Genomic DNA, 25764 nt, shown 5'->3' with positions numbered 1-25764 from the left:
TACCCCAACTTGATTTTGCGGGACAACCCCTTTAAGGGCCTTTTAAACTGCCAGATAAATTCTAACAAGCATGTGGCCACCAGCGATGTACGCCCATATACCGTTCGCTCGGCATGCATTTACACTAAATAATTGGGTAGTTTCGGTTGGGCATTAGAACATTACCTCGCCTCTAGCAGCCCCTCGGTCACTGCTTTCTATTCCGTAAGTCATTACAATCCTGTTTATAGCAGCAGACGATGATTTTTACATCTGCATGAAAAAGCCAATCAGCGATAACTTAACGATTCATGGCTGATCATTTGGTCACCGCACACATTTACACCCAACAACCATCATGCACTCCATCTAACGGTTATTGGCAGGAATCGTTTTGTGTACAAGCACCCTTATCCTGAAGACGGTCCCGATCCCTGTGAACCCGGGTGGGAGGCGCTCAGATCACGATCTGATAATTACAGCACGACAGATATTGCCGCTGCTCTCATCCACGAAGTACAGGTTAAGCAGTGCAGCATTACAACACCGCTGCGGGCGCCCTTATATCACAGACATCTACAGAAATAATCAGAACAGCAATGAAATAATCCATTTACTGATAAGACAAAAAATAACCACAAGAACACAATCAATTTTGCGTTACAAAATGTCACTTTTTAAACAGTAAATGACTTCACTATGGAGGACAGCATGAGTAAACTATAAAAGCTGTGGACCCCGACCCATGGCTCCCTGCGGGTGGCAGCACTTAGTAGTAGCGCCCCCTGGTGGCACCAGGGAGGTCATCGTGTTACTGAAACTTTGTACTAAGCTGCATTACCAGACAATCCATGAAGCGCTGTTTCTGGAAGAAAACCGCCATATTTTTCTTATCCCGCTATACCTCTTAAAGCGACCCTCTAGGACGGAACATATGGCCAAACCGTTTCTAACTCCCCGATGCACACTGTACATTGTAGGCATTATTAGTCTGGGACACTACACCTGCTTTGATTGGCCAGTGCTGTCCACATGAGCAGCATGTGATATCTTACACTACTGATACATACTAATGCACAGGGTGCAATAGGCAGTCAGAGCCACGGTTCGGCCATCTTTCTTTGTCCAGGACCAGAGGGTTGCTTTAATATCCAGTTTGGCTCCTGTACATCTGAATGCAGCTTATGAGCCTAGGTGTATGCATAGGAAGCACAGCAAAATAGTACTGCAGCAGAAGCCGTATGCAGCTATATACAGTGTGGATCCCCCTAGTGGATGTCAATGGTATTACATGTAGGTTTGCAGGGAAATGGTGCTCTGGATCAAGCACACTGCCCCCCCCCCAAAAAAAATCCCCATTTCATCATATACTGAACAGCCCTTTCATTAGAGACATCTTCATGATTGGAGCTTCCCTGTATGGAAATTAAGAGTCATGACCCCGGAGTGCATTATAATTTCACACGACAAGATTTCCATAGATCGGTTTCAGTGGGAATCCACATTAAATGGGAAAATCCAGCGATTTACGAGGCCTGGTCATCGGTGCTAGACTAGTCGGCGCCAGGATTTCACTGCCAACCGCGTGGGGTTTTCTTATGCAGCAGTGTGGAGAATATACCGAGAATGGCGCGATCGAGGAAAAACATCCAGCGAAAGGGGATCATGTAGACAAAAAGAACTTGTCACTGAAACGCGTTCCTTAGCACAGATGGGCTATAACAGCAAACGATCAGTTCCAGCGCCCTTGTATCGAGGAGAGACAAAGGCGAGAGTACAGTGTGCAAAAATAGTTTTACCGAGCAGTCGATAGACAGCGCCGGGTCAGATGAATCCCGATTCCTGTTGGACCGTGCTGATCGATGACCCCATCTGGTCAGCAATTTCATCACCTAGTGGAATCTACGCCACGTTGAACTGCTGCCGATCTGAAGGCCAAAGGAGATCCATAGTGCTGCTAGATGGTGGTCTCTAATAAAGTGGCCATTCAGTATATGTTTTGCATGGCAGACCCACTGACTGCTAATGAACTACAAGGACTAATCACAATTCTACAGAAGTTTAATATAACACAGATGTCTCAGCAGTAAGGGCCATACATAACACTGTATTATCCCCCATTGCAACGGATGCGACCATGCTGTGACATGAACTGAGAACTTGTGACATCCGAGCCATGAAACATCTCAGCTTGGATTCAAGTCACTAAAGAAGCGCAGCGTCACAATTTCATGGAGTGAGATTTACTATTGGTCCTCATCTCCGTGTATTTGGGGACATTTTGCAGAGACGCCCGGCCCCATGTTCCCTCTTCTTGCCTCCGGATCACAAGTTGGTATAAGGAGGAGCAGGGAAGGTCTGTCCAACCATGTTCCCGGTTATCGGCCGTTTTCAGTGTTGGAAGCAGTTGACTGTACAGTTCACATTTACATACGTGTGATTGGCATTAGCGACTCTGCGTGTAGTTTAGTTTTAGTGCTTCTTCAAGGAGGATCCCCCACAGTATGGTGAATGGTGACATCACAGGATAGTACATATACAGGACAGGAATGAAGGAGTGGTCAGTATTCTGGTGCCGTCTGATGGCAGCAGCTCTAGGTACCTACATCTATCACCAACATAGTTTACATTGTGTGTATTAAGACTCGGCGTCTCCTTCCCGCATTGTTTGGTGATGGCTCTGATGGTTCGCACTCATCTTGTTCTCTATTCTCCCTCTCCACCGGTAAGGGTTACGTGGAGGACGTGTCCGGATGTCTCCTCAGCTGCCCCTCCATCACCTGCACTTTGATGCTTTCTGTCTGTCTCGGTCTCCTCAGTTCAGCAGTTTCAGCTTGCCCGTCACTTTATTCACCATTTCTTCTTCGCCCATGATGGCGAGGACTGTACGCGACCCAGCTGCGATCTGCAAACAGGATGAGACATCAGTTGTCTTGTCATCCTGACCACAGCAGACATTTCCTCTTTCTGTAATGAGAACAAAAGTGTGACTTACCTGGGTCCTGCCAGCATCCTGCACCAGGTATGTGGGTAAATCCAAACTTAACGCCAAGGCTTGTAATTCCAATAGGTGAGCAGAGCTGGAGCTCTGAAGGACGACCTTCTTAGCTCTATGGAAGTAAACAAAAAAAGTGAATCCACCAGCAGAATAGTGGATGCAGCTCTGGAGTCACTATGTACATACATTACTTATCCTGAGTTACATCCTGTATTATACTCCAGAGCCGCACTCACTATTCTGCTGGTGGAGTCACTGTGTGCATACATTACTTATCCTGTACTGATCCTGAGTTACATCCTGCATTATACTCCAGAGCTGCACTCACTGTTCTGCTGGTGGAGTCACTGTGTACATAGACTACTTATCCTGTACTGATCCGGAGTTACATCCTGCATTATACTCCAGAGCTGCGTTCACTATTCTGCTTTAACAAGTGTAGGCACTTTATATGCTCCTATTATAAATCCCATTTATACAAAGTTGAATCAAAAATGAATGCCTCCATGTCTAACCTCGTCTCAAGCAGGACACCGCAAAATTGCACATAAGCCGATGAGTAGCCGTCCGTCAACATCAGTCACCATGAGAACCAACACATTTATGAGTTGAGTGAAGGAGACAGCTGCAGTGTAGTTCAAGATGTTGCTGATGCATTGCACATGTCATTTCGTTCTGCACAAGTGATGATTATTGACTTGGGGTATCAAAAATTTGTGCTAAGTGCGTTTCCAAGCAGTGGATAATTGGAGGAGGCTTATGGAAGTCTGTCAAGAGCTCCTGGATGCCTCAGAAGCTGGAGTACAAAACTTCAAAAATGTGGTCACTGTGGACGAGACGTGAGCATACCTGTATGACCTGGAGAGGAAGGTTCAATCCAAGAAATAGCACCTTAGTGGTTCTCCAAGTCCCCAAAAATCTAAGGCTACCAGATCAACACAGATGGCGATGACAACGGTGTTTTGGCACACATTGTGTTATTCTCAGTGGGTAATGCCTAGTGGGAAAGTCGATCAACAGCAAATCCTTCCTAAGGAGACCATTAGGAAGAAAAAAAAAACCTTATAAAAGACACTTTCTTGCTCTACAGCTGCACCACGATAATGCAAGACCTCACACGTCACTCTTCACAACACAGACATGCCAAAACAGGGGTCTGCGGTGCCTCGTCCATCGTACAGTCCTGATTTGATCCCTTCTGATTCCTACCTGTTTGGGCCCATGAAGGATGGCCTCAGTGGTATGAAATTCAAAAACTTGGATGAAGTTAAGTCAGCTAACAAGTCATGGGTCAGAGAGCAAACTCCTCAATTTTTCCAAACTGTATTTCCTACTTAGGTTCAACTATGGCGTAAATGTACTGCATGTAGTGGTGACCATCTAGACCTCGGGCTACAATCTACATCACCTTAGCTTTCATCTGCTCATGATTAAAGTTGTCGGGCGGTGGAGGCATTACTTTTTGATTCACCCTCATATATAGTAGCCCGTTAAGAAACAAGGTCCTCTTGCATGAGGAATTATCGAGCGCCATCCAGACTTACCCGTATTCATCCCACTTATCCGCCATCTCTTTGGTCTTGGAGTCCTTTAACATAAGCTGATATAAGCCGACTGCTCCATGTCCCACCTGTGCAGCAATCTGAGAACAGAGGGTCGGTCGGGGTTAACGTCTTGGTGAGGCTATAAATGCTCTATTCATGTTACACACTACAGACATCTGCTGGGATTTCAGGGTTAGGTGGAGCCGCTTTAGCATGTCCGCAAATTCTAAGACGTTTCCAGGGGAAGATTAGCAGCGTGCAGCTGGGACCGCTGGTACATAATATCTTAGCAGAGATAGTTGGTGGCATAATGTATTCAACCAGCACAGGCTTTGGGTCAGGCGCCCCCTTAGGTAACTTGAGTAACTATAGGGGATTACACAACGACCTGTATTACCAGAGCAGCCGCCCCCCCGCTCTATAGGACCAGGTGCATCACTCCATTATATAGCCACCTGATAACTGCAGCAGGTGCTGTGTAACATCTCATATCCTATGCAACCGCCTGCTAGTGATAAATGACAATCATTGGGGGTCTCATTGGAATAAACTTATTGTCAGAAGGTCTTTCATATGACATGGGGGTTCCTTGAGCCAAAAGAGCAATGTATGGAGCACAGCATGCAATGTAATTACAGTTACTTAGGGCCCTTCACAGATATAGATTTAAAAGATAAACTTTATTAGAAAAATACTTAAAGCCGTGGGCAAACATAAAGACACTTACAAACATAGAACGACAGGACAAAAAGAGTTTCGACCCTCATGTGGGGACCACTCACTACCACCCGTCCTCCTATGATGTAACCAGGAGAAAACGGGGGCTATGATGCAAAAAGTGTTTGTCCCCTTTCCGGTGTGACTTAGAAACAAATCTCGATCGTCTAGCTGAGGGTTATGTCTGAAACTGATGATAATCCACTAGACTTGTGTCAAAGGCACTTGTCTACTTTGTAATGATATATTACTGGGGTAACTAACTAATATTCCTTAATGGTTAGTGCCTTCACTATAACCCAGTAGCCTTCAAAATCGATACTTTGGTAAGTGCTCATAGGTCAATCGATTTTCTAAACTTATTCAATGCTCATTCTATGCTCGACGCGTTTCCCTGTCTTAATATAAGACAGTTCATCAGGAGCGGGGCATCGAATAGCCCAGAGGTATATTTGATCAAATCTAAGATTGCAAGGCTGTGGATTCGCCTGTCAGGTCTAGACAAGCACTATCGGAGCCCCGTTGAGGGTATCCGTATGCTTGACTCAATTAGGATGCCAACTCTTGGTCGCCAGATATCACAATTGTGCCCTGATAATGTGTCCAATTGTGTACTCGGTTACTAATATCTTTTCGACCGAGCGGTATCGTACAGATAGCAAGACCGTCCGGTACTATATCAAGTAAATAGTCATTATTCTGGGCAGTAGTGCCAGCGATGTGCTATACAGTCTGAGCAGGGCACTATGCCGTAATGACCGAATCGTAATTACAGTTACTTATTATCATGGTCATTAAAGAGTGTTCCCAGCTTGGCCAAACAGGACTGCGACGGGAACACAGCTGTCTATAAGGTGGCCAGGAGGATAGCGTAGCTGGGCTATACCGTTTCTGTAACGCCCATAGACAAGAATAGGAGTTATGGAAATAGTGAGCTAAACTATTTCCATAACTTGGGAGATCCTCAAACACCAAAAGTTTACAAAAGAAACTTTACAAAAAAAAAACAAACGCTTTTGTACGAGAAATCTGAAAAAGAAAAGTGTAAGGCCGTTTCTGTAATCTCTTTCCAAAACAAAGACCGGTAGGCCCACGGGACTGCAGCACTCGATCACCAGCGCTGAGGAGCAGGTATCGCTCGTTTTGCTATTTTAAGCTCTGTTATATTGTAACTAGACGACCCCTTTAATTACACTAATCACAGCGATCAAATGGCTCAACGGCCAGGATCAGAGTCCGCTAATCCCAACCAGTAGAGCAGGAGCTGGGTTACTATTATTCAGCCAATCGTCCACTTTAGGGTCTGTTCCCACACAGCAGAAAGTATGTGGAGTCTCTGCACAAAAATCCACAGCAAATTGTAAAGCAAAAACAGTGACAAAATCCGGATTATTGATGAGGATATTGACACGGAAATTGTCACGGATCCGCAGCAGATTTCATCCCTTCAACTAAAAAGGGTGAAACCTGCTGCGGATCTGCAGGAGAAAGAAAAAAAGTCTACATTTGCAACGAAGGGTGCGAATTTTGATGCAGATCCACACCAAAATATGCTACCTCTGAAGGCGCCCTTAGGGATTATTCTGCAGTGCCATATAATATGGAGCGGTAGAGTGAAATTCATTTATGGTCAAGGAAAAAGCATGTTGGCGGTCGGTAAGGAATTTTCCCATACTTCTCTACATAAACTCATTCTAACACATTTGTGGTCTCTCTGGTAATGAATTCTTACCTTCCCCACACCCATAGACAGCTCCATGTTCACCACAAACACCATCTTGTAGTAAAAGTCGTCATCATCCGTGTCCTAAACAAAAATCAGAACGTAAGGATTGTATTAGGAGTTTAGAAAGATATACAGGGAGTCATCTGGGAGTAGCCAAAGAGTTAAATTATACTGGAAAATAAAGTGCTGCCCATTCAGCTTCTGCTCCATCTACTAATGGACTCACTGTCATAGCGACATCTATGTGTGTGGCTTTATCTGGTACTGCAGCTCACACTTATTCAAAGGACTGTGCTGCAGTACTGGACATAATCTCCAGGACAAGAGCAGCACTGCGTCAGTACTGCCACTCTCCTGCATCCCCTTCTGCAGACCGGTTTGGAGATGATGCAGCAGCTTACAGGAGCAGTTGAAGAAGATAGTTGGTATAAAGAATTGGTAAGTTGTGGGGTGAAAAAGGTCTATTGGGTGAGACCTACTTTTGGTGGCAGGATTGCAGCATTTGACACACATGGAGTTGGTAACTATGGGCCACGGCGAGGTATTCACAAGTTTCTTCTCTGTGAAGGGACACAAGCTACACAACTGGTCCTTGGTTTGGATGGGCAAACAAGGAGGATGGTTTAGGGTGGAACAACATTTGCTGAGGAGTAGCCAGTGAAGGTGTGTAAGCACCGCAGGCTCCTAGTCAGTGGGAGGGACGAAAATTAAACACCTGGTCTACGATTCAAATGGACTGGAGCAACGAGAAAGTTTGCCCAGGATGAACCTTCGGTTGCTCGGGAGGAGATAGTGGAGGTGTTGAGCATTACTGCCTCCAAGTCCTAATTGGTAGGGCAGCCGAGAGGCAGGCATGCCCTGGCCCATGACGTGAGATACTGCAATCCCAACTGTGTTTTATTATGGTGTTGCAAATAAAGAGTGGCTAAGGCCAACATTTTGGTGCAGTTATTTTTGTTAGATGAGCGGAGGTTTAACATGTGCACTCCTTAAGTGATATGAAAAATCTGTACACACATCTTACAAAGTCACTGCAGAAAATGGTGATGCACTTATCCGTATTTTTTTTTTTTACACTGAGTTTTCCTTATCATGCATTTAAAAAGCCTCATACTGGGTTTGTAGATCAGCTGATATCTCTCATGAATGCACAGAAGCTCAACTCCCTCTTCCCTCTCGTCTTTCAGAGGGTGTGTGGCATAACCAGGCCCACTCAATACTACAAAGCTATCTCTCGCTATAGCTCCTCTGCTCTCACTGCTGATAAGAGCAGAAAATTCACTAGGAGTGAATTACAGCCCTCTGTAATAGTAGCTGTCTCTGCTCTCTATCCACCTGATCTCCTCCATATCCCCAGGACTGTCAGATAGCTCAATGGAAAGGCAGTGAATGTACATTCACTACAGGAAAACAGACATGGGTAGGAGCTAAGAAACATCCCATAAGTTTACTTTGACAGAATTTGCTAAGATTCCAGCCCTCCGGTCTGCAGCGCCTTGGAAAACAATACAAGCATAGAAATCACAAAATCAGAAATGTTTTATGAAATCCAATGACAAAAAGGCTTAATTTCCAAAAACACAGCCTTTAAGGGAGATGAATGGGCAATTTGCCATAAGGAGCACGATATTTCCCCCAGGAGCAATGGATAGTAGTGGACTCAGTCAGGTTAGAGGCTCCTTTGACAGTTGGCCACATCTACTAACTGATAAGGAGTCCCAGAGGTCTGTGCCAAACCAATCACACACTGATGATAAAACATGAAAAACCCCTTACACAGTCTTGCACCTTGATTTAAATTCCACTTACCGCATTCTGGTTTTCCAAGCTGTCAAAGTAAAATATGGCAGCTTCTTCAGCGGATACGTTCCCAGTAAGAATAAGAGCCTACAGCGAACAAGGAGAGAGAATATTAGTAATGTCTACTGTGCAAATCCAGGGCCGTCACCCAGCTTTCCCAGAGCCCTGGAATGAGAATCTACTCTGTTATGCTCTGAGCCTCTGCTCCTATATCCATGAAAGCGGTGTGATAACTCCTATGGGAGGTTTAATAACAGCCATAGTGCTCATTGTGGAAGCTGTGCAGAAAAACCGCAGCGGATACTTTCACCATTAAAGCAAATCCTGTTGACACGTACAGGAAACAAAATGCTGCGGACTTCAACTCTAACCTGCGTTTTGCTGTGGATCTGCTGCAGAAATTCCGCAAAAAATCCACAGCACTTCCACAGCGTGTGAACGCACCCTAAAAGTGGTTGTTTCACCAAAGTAAAGAGGGGATGACTTAATGATCGGTGGGAATCCGACTGCTGGGACATCCACCAATCCTGAGAGCGTCCCTGAATGACTAGAGCAGCGGTCACACACGCGCATTACCGCTCCATTCATTCTAATGAAGTGCCCGAGATTGCAGAGTTTAAGCTTTACACTTTTCAGACCGCATAAAAAAATAATATTATATGTGTGTGCATATACATACATTTAACTCTTCCAAGGTCCCGACACTCACCGTGTGTTCTGGCCCCGACAGAAGTTCCGCTAGATGCCTTGGAGGAAACACTGCCCTCCTGCAAGGCATCTAAGAAAGCAGTCCTGTCGGATTCGGAGTACCCCTGCGCTGGGGCATGTGGATAAGGGTTCATGATGAAGTGAACAATACCTTTTAGGCATACAGGGCACAGAGATGTGGTTTCACGTACTTATAAGAAATAGTGAGCGATTCTTGAACAAGAATTGTCCAAGTATATGTAGGAATGCTGGGATCTTACTATCTCGGACCATTGGTCCAAGAGGGGGAAAAAAAAAAAAAAAAAAAAAAAATCGCTCATGTAAACAGACCGAAATTAACGTGTTCTCTTAAAGTGCAACTTCTGTCCATATCGAATATAGAAAAGCCTACAGGCTTTCTCTTGCACCGCACTTTGACCCCTTTGCGCGACGTTTGGTGGATGATTTTGGTGTCAGAATTGTGACATCCTCACCACCACCATAAAATCATCCAACTTGAGTTTGATACATTAAGTGACTGTCAGGCCAGGTCAAAGTTCCTATGTTAAGTCTAGCGGCGCTGTTGTGCTTCAGCCAACAGCGGCGCTAGGGAGAGTCAGGGCTCCTTCACACTGGCGAGGGCGATATTACGGCCCAGTGTCGCCCTCACAATCCATGTGTAAACCCCTGGATGCGAGGAGTTTTCACATGGAAACAGCCTTGCATCCCTCCAGGGCTGAAGGAATCTGCTGGCTCCATTGAAAACAAATGGGCAATTTCACAAAAAGATAGAACATGCTGTGATTTTTTCCCTGCATAGCATCGCAACGCACTCAAACAAACCTATTTCATGTTGGCGTAGTGAATATCGCGTCAATCTAGTTGTATAAATACACCCATAGGCCTCCTTCACATAACCGTATAATAACATGAATAATTGCTGCGAGTGAGATCTTTAGCCGTGTGTTTTCAGCCATTCACATGGGCCATCAGCAAACAAAATACGCAGAAGCGATGAAAACCATTGATCTGTCAAATACTCGGAACGACTAATAATGCTTAAAGCGGGCCAGCTGTCTTTTCCCAGCGCAATGCGCAGAGCGTAGGACCCATTGCTTTAAATAGAATCGATTTTCTTCTCTTATTTTGTGTGCACGGAAAAAAATAGAACCTGCCCTATTTTTGTGCGTATTTGGCACAAAGGGCCCCATACAAGTCTACAGGAGGTATATGCAATATGCGCGCAAATGGGCCACACAATTTCGTGAAAAAAATAACACATTCTCACCGCCGCCGTAAAATCATACAACTTCTGGACCTCATTATGCTAAATAGCCTTTTAAATCAGACAGGGATGTGCGATTGTGGTGGGGTGGTTTGTGTTGTGCACATTTGAACAGGTCCTGCATGCGCACAAAGTGCAGTACTACATGCACAAATCTACCTCATCAAACCTCATTCTCGGCGCAAATTGCACCAGTAAACTGTCTTACAGGTTTGCGCCACATTCACTATGTTTATTTATTTTTTTAGACACTTTCCTGACAAGTCCAACTAAAGGGTGTGGCCTAAACTGCACCAAAAAAAATAGCAACAAATGTCACTAATATTTAAGCGCCAAACTACAATTTGACAGATTTACCATCCAGCTGTGACCAATCTGGCACATTTTAAGACTGACTAGTTTAAGTGTCCTTTTACATGGGACGACTGTTGGGCACTAAATTGCCTGAGAGTCGCCCCAGGGATTATTGCTGCTGTGCTGAGTGATGATCGCACAGTGAATGGATCTGGAGCAGGCCAGAGATCATTCCAGCCGGCCTGCCTGCCTTCATTCATTCATTCATTCATTCATTGTAAATTATGAACACCTGATTACACAGGTCGATCGTATTTTGATTATTACGCCTGCTGTTGCTGGCAGCGTTTGTACTGAACGATCATTCAGATTCCTGTCATCCAGCGAGAATCTGAACTATTATCGTTCAGTTTAAAAGGCCCCCAAGGCCGGGTCCATATGGGACTGATTTCAAGCGGATCAGCTACAGAAAGCATGCCTCCAAGCATGTACCATTTTGTGTGGGTTTAGAAGCAAGTTTTATCGCAAATTCCTGTGAAGAATTCCTCCCGCCTCATTGAGAAGAGGTGAATTCCGCAGAGACTGCGATGAAATTGACATGCTGCGGAATTGAATTCTACACAGGTTTTTGCGGATTATTTCTGCAGCTTAGTTTGCAATTCCACCTTGTGTGAACCCCACCTTAGGCCGAATGCACACGGACAGGTCGGATTCCGCAAGCGGGATCCAGAAGTGGTTCTTCTGTAATGCAGATGTGCCGGCTGGCACATGCGTAGTACAGAGGATGCCGGGTTGTCGCTAGGCGATTCCGCAGCCCGTTCGCAGCTGCCACTTTGAGTGAGCTGCGGATCGGACGGCTTCCACTGACTTCAATGGAAGTCGTCCGCTCGGGAATCGCGTCCAAATACAGCATGCTGCGATTTTCCCTCCACGAGTGGAAGATCCCTATTGATTTCCGCTCGTGTGCAGGGAAAAGCGATTTTCTATTGCATGCTATGGGCAGTATTTGCTGCAGAATCCAAAGGCAGACGCATTGGGCTTTAGTTTGCATTGTATAACTGTTAGTAAATAGGCCCCTCTGACTCTACACGTTGGACATTCCTCTAAACAGATGTTGCATTCTTTGCTTGTTCTATTATCTGCGGTCTAGAAGAGGAAGTTTTACCTTCCTGGCTTCATCTTCAGGAATATCCAGGTCCTTGAGCTGCTGTAAATACTGTGGATTGACCTCCGCGACATCCTGGACGACATCAGCCGCTTCCTGCTCACCCGTGTCCATTGTACTAGGAGGAAGGAAGATTCCGTATTAATTCTCACCAATCATCTGTCATTATCAGATAAAGGTCCAGATCGTAGCAGGCAGTGAGGAGTCTGTGCCACAGACTTGAAAGGGCGATTTTGGTCTGTAAATACAAACCAACATAGGACATGCAATTTTGTTCACGTGTGTAAGAAACACAACTGTGAATACAGCAATGCAAAGCAATGGCGAACGCTGTCTATATTACATACGTAAAAATATAGACGCAACGTGGACAGAAAATTCACAGTAGCATATTTGGAGTCTGCGTACCGCTGGGCCTACAACGGACTAGACCCGGACATCATGATGTAGTCCATGTGCCTAATACTGAGTGTTCAAGGCCCAGAGTTTACACTACAAATCACATTGGACTCGCAGTGAAAAGTCACATTTTTACAAGCGGTTTTTACATGTTCTATTATAAGGCGTATCATGCGTGACAGAGCCCTATTGTTCTTTATGGGTGCGTACGAAATGCTGTACATATGCACTTACATTGCATATGTGCGGCGTTTATACGCAATGTCGCTAAGCGATAGAGCGGGAAATTACAAAAAAAGAAACCAGGAAGACTGTATGGCAGCGTGCGTGAGATACGCTGTCACGCGCAGTCAAAAATTGCTGCCATATGTGGCGATACGCCGGCCCACATGGCGGTAAAACGCTGCGTTATGTGCACAGCATTTTACCGCAGGCTCGTGGGAGCCGGCCTAAGGCTGTGCACACAGGGCGGCGAGTCCACAGAGAAGTTTCGCTGCAATTCTGCTGCAAAATCCACAAATAATCCTCAGCGGAATAAGTTTGTGTTATAAGAGGATTTTCCCCCGGTTTTGCCGCATCACAGGTCCGCTGAAGATCAGGCACGGATCGTTACTGCACCGTGTAGAGATCAGCAAGAATCACCCCAAACGCTCGGGCTGCCGGTGACTGCAGACAATATACAGTATTTATGCTACATGTGAACATTCCTGTGCAAATTCCACCGCAAATCTGAACCCCATTACGAGGGGCGTTCATTACAGATTTCACCTGACCCACAGCGCAGGATGCTGAAACTGTGCATGTGTAATGATATACGTCTCGCTGAACTGATAACGGTCTTTCACAGGTGCTGAAGTGGTGCGAGGCCTGATAGCAAACCCAGTGGAATACAGAGCAGTCAGCAAGTTCCTCTACTTGAAAGGCCGCACAGCAAGGGAGACGTCCGATGAGATGAAGAGCTTTACAGGGAGGATTCCCCATCATATGATGTAGTCAAGAACTGGCATTGTCAATTCAAGTGTGGTCAGACTTTGGTGGAAACGGCTCCAATTCCAGGGCAACCCCATTCCACTATCGATGAACACACCATCCGGCAAGTGGAGGCCGCCATTTGGTAAATCTCAGTGTAACCATTCACGACCTAGCCCAAAATGTGAAGATTAGTGTGGGGTCTGTTGAGCATCTGCATATGCATAAGGTATCCGCTTGCTGGGTTCCACAGACGTTCACACCTTTCCAGAAGCAGGAACGAGTCGAATGCTCCTAGGCTCTTTTGGCAACGGGCAATGGAAACCAACTGACCGATCGCACAGGATGAAAGCCGGGTCCATCACTATGACCCGGAGACTAAAGTCCAGTCGATGCAATGGAAGCATGCGGACTCACTGCCTCCATTCCTCGGCAGGCAAGGTCATGTTCACAGTCTTTTGGGACCAGTACGGAGGAGTCTGGATGGATTTCCTAGCCAAGGGTACCATGATTACTGGGGCATACTATGCTTCACCGCTGCGGGGAACTGTGGGAGGCTATCGAAACCAAGAGACGTGGCATGCTCACCATCTGGAAGAAAATGCCCCAGTTCACAACTCATTCCCAGATGACAGCACGCTGCGGGTATGAAGTTCTACCGCATCCCCCTTATTCACCCGACCTCACACCATCGGACTTTCGCCTTTTTCCAACAACGAGGGCAAACATTTTCCAGATGATGAGACTCTGATTTCCGAAGTCACAACGTGGCTTTTGGAGGAACCTGTCCACTTCTACAGGCGAGGTGTTTGCAGTTACATAAAGAGATGGGAGAAGCGTGTCCCTGGGTGGCACCTACGTAGAGAAGGACTAATAACTGGGCCACGTTTGGTTGCTCTCAGTCCACGGGACGTGGGTCATGTAAAATCTTTAATGAACGCCCCTCGTGGGTTCAATGAGAATTCCTGCCATAGTTTTAAAAAAAAAAACCACAAACATGTCACTTCTTGCCAAGGATTCTGCGCCATATCCACGCCAGGAATCGCACACGCAGATTTTTTCATTGAAAAGGGCTAAACTGGCATGCGGATCCCCGGGTATACAGCTGTGGATCGCTGCCACGTGTTTAGAGGCAGCACCTATACAGAAATATCCACACTGCATCCACGTGTGAACACACCTTAATAGTACGCTCACATAGCAGATTTTGGCGCAGATTCCGCAACAAATCTGAATGAGGTTCCAGACGGTCCCAACGAGGGTATGAACCCTGCACTGCGGGGAAAAAATTAGCGATAATGTCACATCTTAACGCGCTTAATTCGCAACAGAAATTCTGTAATCGGATTTTGCCATTTAAAGGGCTAAATCCATGTGATTATCTGCACCAGAGCGCACAGGCTCCTTCACACGGGCGAACGCAATTTCAGTAAGTTAAAACCGCGCCATTTTCACTGTGTGTAGGTACGTTACATGCGCTTTTGCTGCATATGTGCGTTTTTTACAACCGCATCGCATCTGTGTTTTCCGTTTTTTATGAACACGAACTAAACGAAAAGGGCCGAGTGATGTCAGTTGTCACAACCCAAAAAACACGGAAAACAGATCTGTGAATACGGACCAGAATAGGACGTTGAGATTTTTTTACCTTTTCATGCGCGACATCAGTCTGTGTAAACAACGCACATCGGAATACATCAATCTAAATAACGCGGTCCGCGTACTCGCCGCAGTCAGGAAAAAATATGACCAGCACACGGACAGAAAATACCGCTGTGTGACGGCAGCCTGAGGCCGAATGCCCACAAACGGATTATCGCTGTGGAATTCATGGTCAGACTCCCGCCACAATGTCCGTCCATAGGCATGCTGTGGTTAACGATTCTCCCATGCCCACGAGCGGAAATCAACTGCGATTTTCCGCTCGCAGGGAAGAATCGCAGCATGTTCTGTGTGGAAAATTGCGCAGAGGGCTTCCATTGCAGTCAATGGAAGCCATCCGTCCCATGATACTTCCACTGTGAGCATTGCAGAAGTATTGCAGGAATTCATGCCACAGCCTAGTGCGCCATGCGCTGCGCCTCGCCGGCCCGAGACCATTGCGGTGGATCCAGAGAGGTGAGTATGGGGTCTCTGGGGGGCGCCATAATTCTGCTTACACCCGTGTTACACCGGCCTATGGATACAAGGTGGCTTCCTTCCCAGAATCTGTGGCTTTCCTGTGCGGATCCACATAAATGTAGCGCTGTCATTTCTGCACAGATCCATGTTGAAAATTGCGCACGTTCCTTTTTTTTTATTTTTACCATTGACGGAGCTACATCTGCATGCAGATCTGTGGCCTAAAAAAACATGGATTTCTGCCGCAGTCTTACAGGCCGCCGTGTGAACATACTGCAGCGCTCCATTCATCGTGTTCACCGCATGTGATTTTTGCTGTGGACTTTTTCAAAAACGCATCAGATCTGCCGTGCGAATGAAGTGCAGCCGCTGTTACCTAGGAAACCGTAGGGTGAGCCTATGCAAAATGTACCACAATGTCTATGGACCCTGCAAATCTAGCAGGCTCCGCTATTCCATGCATTACGGTAAGTGTATGCATCAGCCACTGCACAGCGGCGGGAAGGCTGCCTCTCACATCTCCGCCATCAGCGGCTGCTCACCTCCCGCCGCCTCTAAACGCTGCACCGGCCAATAGCTAATGTCTCCTCGGTCCCCGGGTCCTCCAGCTGCCTCCTCCTCTCACACAGCGCACAGCGCAGACTGCGGGGTCATGTGACCGGAAACGCTAAAGGAAGCTGATGACCATAGAGTTGCTTACTGAGCGAGAACGCGCGCCCTCTGCTGGCCGGCGGAGAGTGTTACCTTTCTAGTGAAGCGTAAATCGAAGTATGGAAAGAGAGGCCAGTAGGGGGCAGAGTGTGATTTACAGTTATATAACAGTCCTGGAATATATGGAATATAATAGTCGTATCCAGTAAACATGAGGAGGAGGAGTCATCAGGGGGAAGAGTCTAAAGGCAAAATTGTCTGTTTGTAGCTAGTGACATATAAGCCTATTCTGCCCTGATTCATGCGTCAATAAGGGATTATTCACGCGAGTGTCATCTCACATTTTACGTTGCGTTTTGTGCATTCCCCCTATTGTATTTCGCCCAATTCAGCGTGTGTTTGTGCGGACAAATGCACCGCAGTGCGAATTCTGCGTATGTCGTCAGCATTTAAGCAAGCTCATTAATTTCAATGGGTTCTTGCGGTGCGTGTATTTTTTTCACGCGATTGCATAATCACATTTTAAAAAACGCTTAAGTGAAAAAACTCATTGAAATCGATGGATTCTCTTCACTGTGTGTCTGCGCACATTATACGCTGCGCAAATACGCTGGTGTGAATGAGCCCTAACACCAGTATCCCAGCCTGACCGCGGGGCTCCCAACACAAACTGCGAGCACCAAAGGAATCTATGACTCCCGGCATCCTTGTCAGGCTGGACACCTGGCTGCAGTATGGAGCTATAAATGAGGTGAGCATACGCTCGTGTTTCACCGGCCTGAGGGATCAGTCACGCGGGCGCATGCAGTTTCAGTCAGTTTCTTACGTCCATGGGTCGTCTGTTTTTCATGCCTGCAAAAGAAAAAACCCAAGAAGGCCCAACGGATGTTAGTTTATGTTTTCACAGTCTGCTGGCAACGTCTGCTGCTCGTGTTCCTGTGAGAGTCCAGGTTTCTCCCAACTTCCTCGCACACATGCGCCAGCAATTTGGCCGAGCGTTCATGTGTTTCCAATGGAGACAGTGGAGGAAGCTACAATCAGACAATTCTGGAGGTGGTTTCTCTCCAAGGGGGACAAATGGATTGGGTGTTACTGTTAACCCCTTAAGGACTGCCCCCTTTTTTCACTTTCGTTTATTCCTGCCCACTTTTAGAAAACCATAATTCTTATATATCCATCTATGTTGCTGCATGAGGGCTTGGTTTTTGCAGGACGAGTTGTACTTTTCAATGATACTATGTAACGTACCATATAATGTACTGAAAAAGTTTTACAAAAATTCTAAATAGAGTAAAACGGGGGAGAAAAAATTAATTCTGCCTTATAGTGTGTGTGTGTGTGTGTGTGTGGGGGGGGGGGGGGGTCTTGTTTCTACATTGTACACCCCAAAGTAAACATTATCTGATAGCTTTTGGACCGCTTATTATTATATTTTTTCTTGGAGATGCGTTGACCAAAAAAGTGCAATTCCTGATGGTGTGGTTTTTTTTCTGACCACGTTCACCAGTCGGGATAAATAATGCGTTACTTTGATAGATCAGACTGGACGCTGCAATATCAAATATGTTTTTGTTTTTTATTTAGATTTTTTTACTATGAATACGGGAAAGTTTTTTAAAAAACTTTTATAACTTTTTTTTTTTAATAATTAATAAAACTTTTTAAAACTGATATCTAAATTTTTTAGTCCCCATTGGGGGACACGAACTTGTGATGGTTTGATCGCTCCTGCAGAATGATAGTGTGATACCATGGTATTACATTATACTACGATCTGAGAGGCAATCTATCAAGCCACGCCAAAATCATGACTTGATAGGCAATCCGCAATGGCAGTCCTGGGGGACTTCAGAAGGCCCCGAACTGGCATGGCAACCAAATGGACCCTCATGATCTCATCATGGGGGGGGGGGGGCTATCGGGACATTTAAAGGGTTTAACAGCCTTGCTCAGTGGCAGTGGTTATACAGCTATTGCGGGTGGGTGTCAGCTTTAAGAAACAGCGGCACCCTCACTGTATGGAGTGGGATCGGCTCCTGATCCCCCTCCATACAAACCTCGAACCTCCATGATATATCTGTACATCAGCGTTAAGGGGATTAAATTCAATACATCCGATCGTTCTTTCTCCCTACATCTGTCAGAGGCCAACCTGGGCCACTGAGATACGGGCAGCACTTTCTGCTTCCTGCTCTGACCACAGTGACAGCAGCTGATCAGCGGGTACCCACCAATCATCTTTTGGTCAATAGAGGTCCTGGAATACCCCTTTAAAAGCCTATGGGTCACAGCCATACTATTAGAATAGGCAGATCTGCAGTGGAAGCGTCAGATTATCGGATTCGCTGCTTTACGGGATGCCGGATTATAGGAACTTCACACTAATAACGATGACAACAATCAGTGTAATCTCCAGGATTTCTATCTGAGTCCTGGATTTACATAGAACATTTTATTACCATTTCTCCAGCTTCTCAGCTATTTCCCGTCATATAAACCCTAACAATGAAAAACAATATAAAGTATAAAAATAGAAACAAAGTGGCGACTCGTTGCCGGGATCTGTCAGGACTGTAACCAGGGATGTTCCAGACACTTCTCAGCCGACGCTCGCTTCTCTGGATAATATTCCAGCATCGGTAGGAGGAAACTGGCAAATACCATCGCCGCGTTCATCTGCCACTTGTGTCGGTTCACCAGATTGTCGTACATGCCACAGGGGTACAAATACGGGATCCGTAGGAGGTCGCCTGTAGTGGAGCCAACAGGAAACTGCTTGGAATAAAACTGGTATCGTTCACACGTCACATTAGACACATTGGGGCACAGTTACTTAGACCAGCATTTCATATGTCGGTCTAAGGCACACGTGACAAACACCAAATCCACGGGACGAATTCGGCCCACGGCCTCATGTTCTGTGAGTCAAACCTAACAGGAATTCTACTCACCCAGCCTGAAGCTTCAGTCCAGGGGCAGTGCAGTCTGCGACCGCTGACTTCTCCCCCCTGCATCTGCATGCGCCGTCCTGTATGCAGCGCATACGCTGAGGAGAGAGGTCAGTGGTCACAGACTTGGCAGCGGGTGCCACATCCACCAGACCGGAGCTGCAGGCTGGTTGAGTGGAAAGCCTGTAGGGATGCTGCCTGGCCAGAGCCCAATAGGGGGGTTACTATTACTACAGGGACTACTAGGGGGGGGGTCATTAAACACTGGGGCAAATATAGGGAACACTATTACTATTGGGTCCACTATGCTGGGTTCACTGTTACTACTGGTGCCACTATGGGTCGATCACTATTACTACTGAGGCCGCTATAGGGTCAAAATTAGGGCTTGTTCACACAGGCATAAGCCCACTTCGGGTGTGAAAATACGCTACGTATTTGCGCAACCAAAAATCGCTTACCCTCGCGGTTTTCAGCTCTTCCAGAGTGTTTTTACTAATAGGAAGAACGGAGCAGTTGCTTAAAGCAACCAATCAGTTTTCAGAATTGTAATTTTTCAGAAATATAAGGGTCAATATTGCAATTTTTCTAAAATAACACAAAAACTGCAACATTCTGCTTTGATTTCTGAAAAATGGCTACAAAAAATGTGTTTCTACAGCTGTGTGCGGATAACATGTTACTTTCTTTGGATTTTAGAATATAAGAAATGATATGGTTCATGGACACATTTGTCGCTCTCGTACCTTGTTTATTAAAAAAGGTTGCAGATTTTTTCCCGGAAAAGGCGATTTTTGGTGGTATGCGGCCGAGCAGTTCTATAATGCAGGCGATATGATCTGAAATATCAAAAAATCATGATTACCATTATTATTTATTGTTACTTCATATATTGTCCTTTTCTAAATGCCAGGTTAGGGCACATGAAGGTTATAGAGAGGAGCCCCCTACTGTATACCGCCCTCTACTGGCCAGGTGAGAACTGTTCTGAATGAGCAAGTTTGTGGCTGTGAACCACTGTTCCTCAACTCCAGTCCTCAGTTATAACCCAACTGGTCATGTTTTAGGTATGTCCTCAGTACCGCATAGGAGGCATAAGTACTGTCAGTGCGTCACACATTACCACCGGTGTTCAGTCTATATGCTTAAGGTATGGTCCCATGATGCAGTAAACCATATGAAGCCAAAGCCTTCCTGCAGTGGCCGATGGCTGCAGATTTTGCCAATAATACTGCCCTCTTGCTATCAAAATCTTCCAGTCATTGATCACCATAGGTGGACAAGGTTTCAGCCGCATGCAGTTACCACACTGCGGGATCGTGCCCTTGTGGCTAAGTTAACACATTGGGGTAGTGTGCTGGTGTAAGAGGGGGAGCGATGCCTGCTCTCCTCTTACTACAGCGGCTCACTCTGATGAGCGTCCGCTTCGGGCCATGGTAAGCCTCATCCCCGTCATATAGGGCAGGGTAGCGGAGAGTAAGAGAAAACACCAAGAAAGTTACAACACTTTTCAGCGCCAAAGAGTTAAGCCCTGCACCCTCGAGGAGTGGGCCCAAATATTCTCAGTGTGACAGGCACCCTATAAAAATGAATTCTTGCTGTGCCACTAATAGAGAGCAGGGACTGTTGCAGTGAGCAGATGTGCTGTTGTGAATGCTGAGGTGCAACAGACTGCTGAGGAGCTGCCATGAGAGGCGCAATAGTCTGTGAAGGGTGCAGGCTGCTCCAGAGATTGAGGGAGAAAGCAGAGAGGACTGAGTTTGAGAAGCGCTAAGGAGTGCAACAGCGGAAGACAGTGTGGACCTCTAAAGGAGAGAGCCTGCACTGCAGTCCTGAATTGGAGGAAGCAACTGGACTGCAACATGAAGCACAGAGAGTTGTTGGTAGAGTCACATTCCTGACCCCCGACAGTCTTGGATTGGTAGAAGCAATGACTTCCGCCCAATGGAACTGTAAGTGAGATCGGCCTCAGTAAAACCACTAGATATGCACACCACTAGGAACAGTACATTAGCAGGCTCGCTGTGAGAAAGACTAATATTGCAGACACAAACATTGTGCAAGTTATTGGCGCTCGAATCTGGGTATAGACTGTGTTATTTAAAGAGACATTGTACTTAAAGACTGTAATGGGGTGGTGATCACAGAAGTGACGGTATGTGTTGTATTTGGCCATATGGACTTGTTAAATATCAAGTGTAATTGACATAATCCACGAAGTGTTACCTTTATTATATACTGTGAATAAAGTATTATTAATCCTAGGATTTAGTTAGCTGTAGCTAGTGACAGGTGAATTTATGGTAAAGGTTGTTAACTTGTTCATATACTATTATCAGATTGCATTTCTTAGTTTGTAAATAAATATTGCACATTTCTGTAACTCCTTCTGCTGCATCCTATTTTGAATTAGCATTGCGATGCCAACACTGCGACACTGGTACCACATGCATTTTATCACTAAGTGACACAATTTTGCAATGTTGATACTGACAGCATTGTTTTTACAGGTAAAACATGTTTCAAAATGTAGTTAACCTGTAAAAACCACACAGCCAATAAATATATTGCCAAACCTTGGCAATTTGAGGTATAATATATACAGCTGCGGCATACTACTGCAACGTGTGAACCCAACCCTAATTGTGATCTCTTGGAGGTGTTTGTGGACTGAAGTTGAAGAACATTGCTGTATATGGGCTTGTTGTATACTTTGCTAAACCCTCTATCACAACATGTTGAGAGTTGTAGTAGCCCATCGTTCGAGAGTCACCTGTTGAGAACCACAGCTGTGCAGTCTGTAGTTTCCCATACAGGGATTGGGGCGGAGGTATGACATGATCCCAGGGGCTTAGCTAAAGGCTCATGGGCCCGGGTGCAAAAGTTTATCTTGGGGCCCCCAACTTTTCTTAACCCTTTAACGCAAAGGCGTAACTTGAAGCTTCGGGGTCCCAATGCATAATCTGTAACAGGGTCCCCAACTATAATGCTTTATTCATAGTACTGGGCTACCTATATGGAGAAGAGAGGCCTTATGGCCCCCTAAGGCTCCTGGGCCCGGGTGCAACCGCATGCCCTATAGTTCTGCCAGTGCATGATCCTGTAGCAGGAACTGAGGAACCTCTGGGAGCATTAAGAGTAAAGCCAGTTCACACGAGAGTAATGCAGGTACATTTGTGTGCCTGTATTATGTCTGCGAGTCCCGGTCCAACTGTGAGTCCAATGCTCCAGAAATGACAACATCTCCATGATGCTGTCAGCTCTGGAATATCAGACCAACAGTCAGTCCAGGCATTGTGACCATAACAGGAGCACACAAATGCACCCATTTTACACTCATGTAAAATTGGCCTGAGCAAGAATCTCCTCCATGTACACTATGGTGGATAAATAGTAAGGTGGGAGGTTCATGGTTATATACCTCAATTCTCCAAAAAGGTAGGTGAAGGTAAAGTCGCTTGGTGCAAGCACTGAGTCATGACTGACTCCCAGGGTGATGTCACATTGTGACATTTTCTTGGCAGACTGTTTTTGTTGGGGTGGTTTGCCATTGCCTTCCTCAGTCATCTTTTACCCCCCAGGAAGCTGGGTGCTCATTTTACCGACCTCAGAAGGATGGAAAGCTGAGTCAACCTTAAGCCGGCTACCTGAACCACACAGGGATTGAACCCATAACTTTCAGGTCGTGAGCGAGAGCTTAGGACTGCATTTCTGCTGTCTTAACACTATGCGTCCCCAAAAATAGCTGCCCAAATTATTTTCAACCCATGAGAAAACCCATTAAGAAGCAAGTTCCTACCGTCATCTCTTGAGAAGTTTTCTCCAGCTTGTGGTGCAAACAGGTAGTAGGAAGTTGCCATTTCAAATGCCTAGAGTAACAAACCACATTGTAAAATACCCCAATATACACTCATTGTCAAAAAAAATCCATCACCTAGAAGGAGTATGAAACTTTCTCTGTGATTGTAACGTTGTTATAAGTAAGTGATTACAATATCAGAGCAAAAGGGTTGTTTATAATAGAAAACTGACCCCTTGGAGGGAGGCTCTAGTACCCTGTTGTACCGCCTCTAGCTTGGATACAAAATTTGATATGGGCGAGCATGGAGGCTCTAGTACCCTGTTGTACCGCCCCTAGCTTGGATACAAGATTTGATATGGGCAAGCATGGAGACTCTAGTACCCTGTTGTGCCACCCTAGCTTGGATACAAGATGTGATACGGGCAGGCATGAAGGCTCTAGTACCTTGTTGTACCGCCCCTAGCTTGGATACAAGATGTGATATAGTTGGGCATGGAGGCATACAGGTTCCGTATGGTAACCCACAGACGCAGACCAGGACAACAGGTGCCGAAGGGTTAACTCCTTCAACTACGGATTAACCCTTCGCGCACCAGGTAAGTCCTATACAAAATAAGATACTAATAAGTATTTTTATAAAGCATTAGAGGCGCATTGAATACTTTTATTATTTTTTATATCCCACAGCTTATCGCTCCGCCTTTGCTTTAATTGAGTCTCCAGATTGTGCAAATTCATAAGCTGTCAAAGTTGGTGAGCCAGATAGTCCCATACATGTTCTATTGGTGATAAATCTGGTGACCGGGCAGCCACAGAAGTATGACAATGTTGTGGGGACATTCCTGTGACCCCCTTGTGTGTGCGGCCGAACATTATCCTGCTGCCTCTTGGAAGCCGCCATGAGAGGAACACATGTGGCTGCAAGATGTCCTGAACATATCGCTGAGCTGTCGTTGTACTTGTACCACGGTGGGTGTTAAAGTCAGTACATATAATGGGCGCTGTGAGACCAAATGTCCTTCAGCCAAGTGCTTGGAAATGGTTCTGACAGACACAGGGGTGTAACAATGGTGCCACCTGTCTCTGGATGGCAGACAACAAAACAGTTGGAGCTGCTCGTGCTTGTCAGACGATGCTCTCTACTGGTGGTCTGTCGAGGGTGTCCTGAGCCCAGTCGCCTTGCAAGCGTACCCTTATGCATCCACTGGTCCAAACATCTCCTAACAGTCTGGATAGAATGATCCAGTTAATGAGCAATTCATTGATGCAACTATCCAGCTTCTCGCATTCCAATAATGCGCCCCTCTCAAACTCTGTTAACTGGGCGAAATCTCTTGTATTGTGTCGTAGAGACGTCTAGTGGTCAACAAGCTCTACACAAGTGGAGAAAGAGGTCACTGCACACAAGGAGCCTCTGAGAGCCTTTTATAGGCCAAAGGGGGAACCACTTTTAAGGCCTCAGGTGACAAGACCGTTCATCTAATCACCACAACAATAATCATTTACATATCTGCCTGAGATGTAACTGCATGCCGGGTTTTGCAGCAGAACGACAACTCTTTCTAGGGGGCTTAATTTTTTTTACAAAAGAATATATATCAGACCCCATAATCAATTCCATCTTCTCTATCCATGTGGATATACCAATAAACATTTACACAAGGGCCTTGAAGGCAAGATGGCTCATCACTGTCTTAAATGGAAAATGTCAAAGCATCCTACTTTCTACTACTGTAGATTGAATGTAAGGAGTTGCAGAAAATGAACTCAAATTACCATTGGATTCCACCAGAGGGTATTTTAACCCTTTAATAACCACTTCACTCAGTGGCTTATTGCATACAGATTTATTATTAAGTTCAATATATAATCAGTATTCAGTAAGCTCATGAGCTCCCTCTAGTGGTGGCTGCTAGCAGCCAAAGTATAATCATTTAGCTCTATGACTATGCAGGGAATTTGGTGCTTTGAATAAGAATGATGTTCAAGGAGAAACATTCACTGCTTGGTCACATGTCTGACAGCAGGGTGGAGCTAAATCAATATCCGTTTCCAAAGGTAACTTGCAGAAATTTGAAAGCAGCCATGTATGTGAATGGAGAAAGTGACAAAGCAACTTACAAATTGGTACAAAAATTGCATCACTTCATCAAAGTCACTCAATTACATAGAAATAGCTTTCATTTTAAAGAAGAGAAGAGTCAGTGGATAATACCATACACGCAGTACTCCATATATCGGCCGGGGTATTGTACCCAGAACCCAGCAGGACCTCCAACGCCCTGTATTGTTGTGTTTGGATCTCTTCAGAGAATGGCTTATACTGTAGAATAGAAACAGATTAGTTAATTCTGCACTGTGCATAAAATAAATGTCACTAAATATCAGGGTTTACAATTAGATATAGATTTTAATTACTTAAAGGGGTATAGACTTTAACTACTGATGACCTATCCTCAGGATGTCCGGTCCTGACAGCAATGAAGAGGCAGAAGTATAATAGGAGGCATCACTCCCATTCAATGAGAGTGAAGTCGGCTAATACACGTCTGGCACTGAACAGCGATGATAACATCCGGCTTGCTGCAATGACAGTGGGCCAGATGATCAGCTGATCATTGGGAATCCAGAGTGGTGGGCCCCCGTCAATTAATTAATAATAATAATATTTATTTATAT

General features: G+C 45.6%; 2 protein-coding genes across 6 annotated transcripts in view; both read right to left on the bottom strand.

Moving 5' to 3' along the window:
* Positions 1–579: 579 nt before the first annotated feature.
* On the bottom strand, positions 580–16429 carry LOC136621308 (probable peptidyl-tRNA hydrolase 2). The gene is made up of 7 exons (XM_066596728.1): positions 16227–16429; positions 12196–12313; positions 8774–8851; positions 6971–7045; positions 4522–4619; positions 2975–3089; positions 580–2884 (listed from the first exon to the last, which is right to left on the bottom strand). The coding sequence occupies exons 2-7, from the start codon at positions 12307–12309 to the stop codon at positions 2795–2797; spliced, it is 570 nt and encodes a 189-aa protein (XP_066452825.1). The 5' UTR covers positions 12310–12313; positions 16227–16429; the 3' UTR covers positions 580–2794.
* A 1514-nt stretch (positions 16430–17943) lies between these two features.
* The window catches only part of LOC136621307 (SRSF protein kinase 3-like), a 32594-nt gene continuing 24773 nt past the window's right edge, over positions 17944–25764 (bottom strand). For 4 of the 5 annotated variants that reach the window (XM_066596722.1, XM_066596723.1, XM_066596724.1 and 1 more), the window contains exons 9-12: positions 25301–25408; positions 23083–23152; positions 20030–20122; positions 17944–19085 (exon numbers count right to left, since the gene is read on the bottom strand). In XM_066596722.1, the coding sequence (XP_066452819.1) occupies positions 18901–19085; positions 20030–20122; positions 23083–23152; positions 25301–25408 (456 nt within the window). In that variant the 3' untranslated portion in view covers positions 17944–18900. Of the gene's footprint in view, positions 19108–20029; positions 20123–23082; positions 23153–25300; positions 25409–25764 lie in introns of all 5 variants that reach the window. The other variant, XM_066596727.1, reaches the window with a different exon arrangement.

This window comes from Eleutherodactylus coqui, chromosome 3, assembly GCF_035609145.1.
Source record: "Eleutherodactylus coqui strain aEleCoq1 chromosome 3, aEleCoq1.hap1, whole genome shotgun sequence".
Classification (NCBI taxonomy): Eukaryota; Metazoa; Chordata; class Amphibia; order Anura; family Eleutherodactylidae; genus Eleutherodactylus; species Eleutherodactylus coqui.
The sequence above is the reverse complement of the archived record's forward strand: the minus strand, read 5'-3'. Positions and strand labels throughout refer to the sequence as shown.

What these genes read in the sequence shown, in the direction of transcription:
- LOC136621308 (XM_066596728.1), bottom strand. Translation starts at nt 12,309, where the DNA reads ATGGACACGGGTGAGCAGGAAGCGGCTGATGTCGTCCAGGATGTCGCG. An exon ending in CTGAAGATGAAGCCAGGAAG is followed by an intron (nt 8,852 to 12,195) that starts GTAAAACTTCCT and finishes TGTTCGCTGTAG; the next exon opens with GCTCTTATTCTTACTGGGAA. An exon ending in GATAAGTGGGATGAATACGG is followed by an intron (nt 3,090 to 4,521) that starts GTAAGTCTGGAT and finishes TTACTTCCATAG; the next exon opens with AGCTAAGAAGGTCGTCCTTC.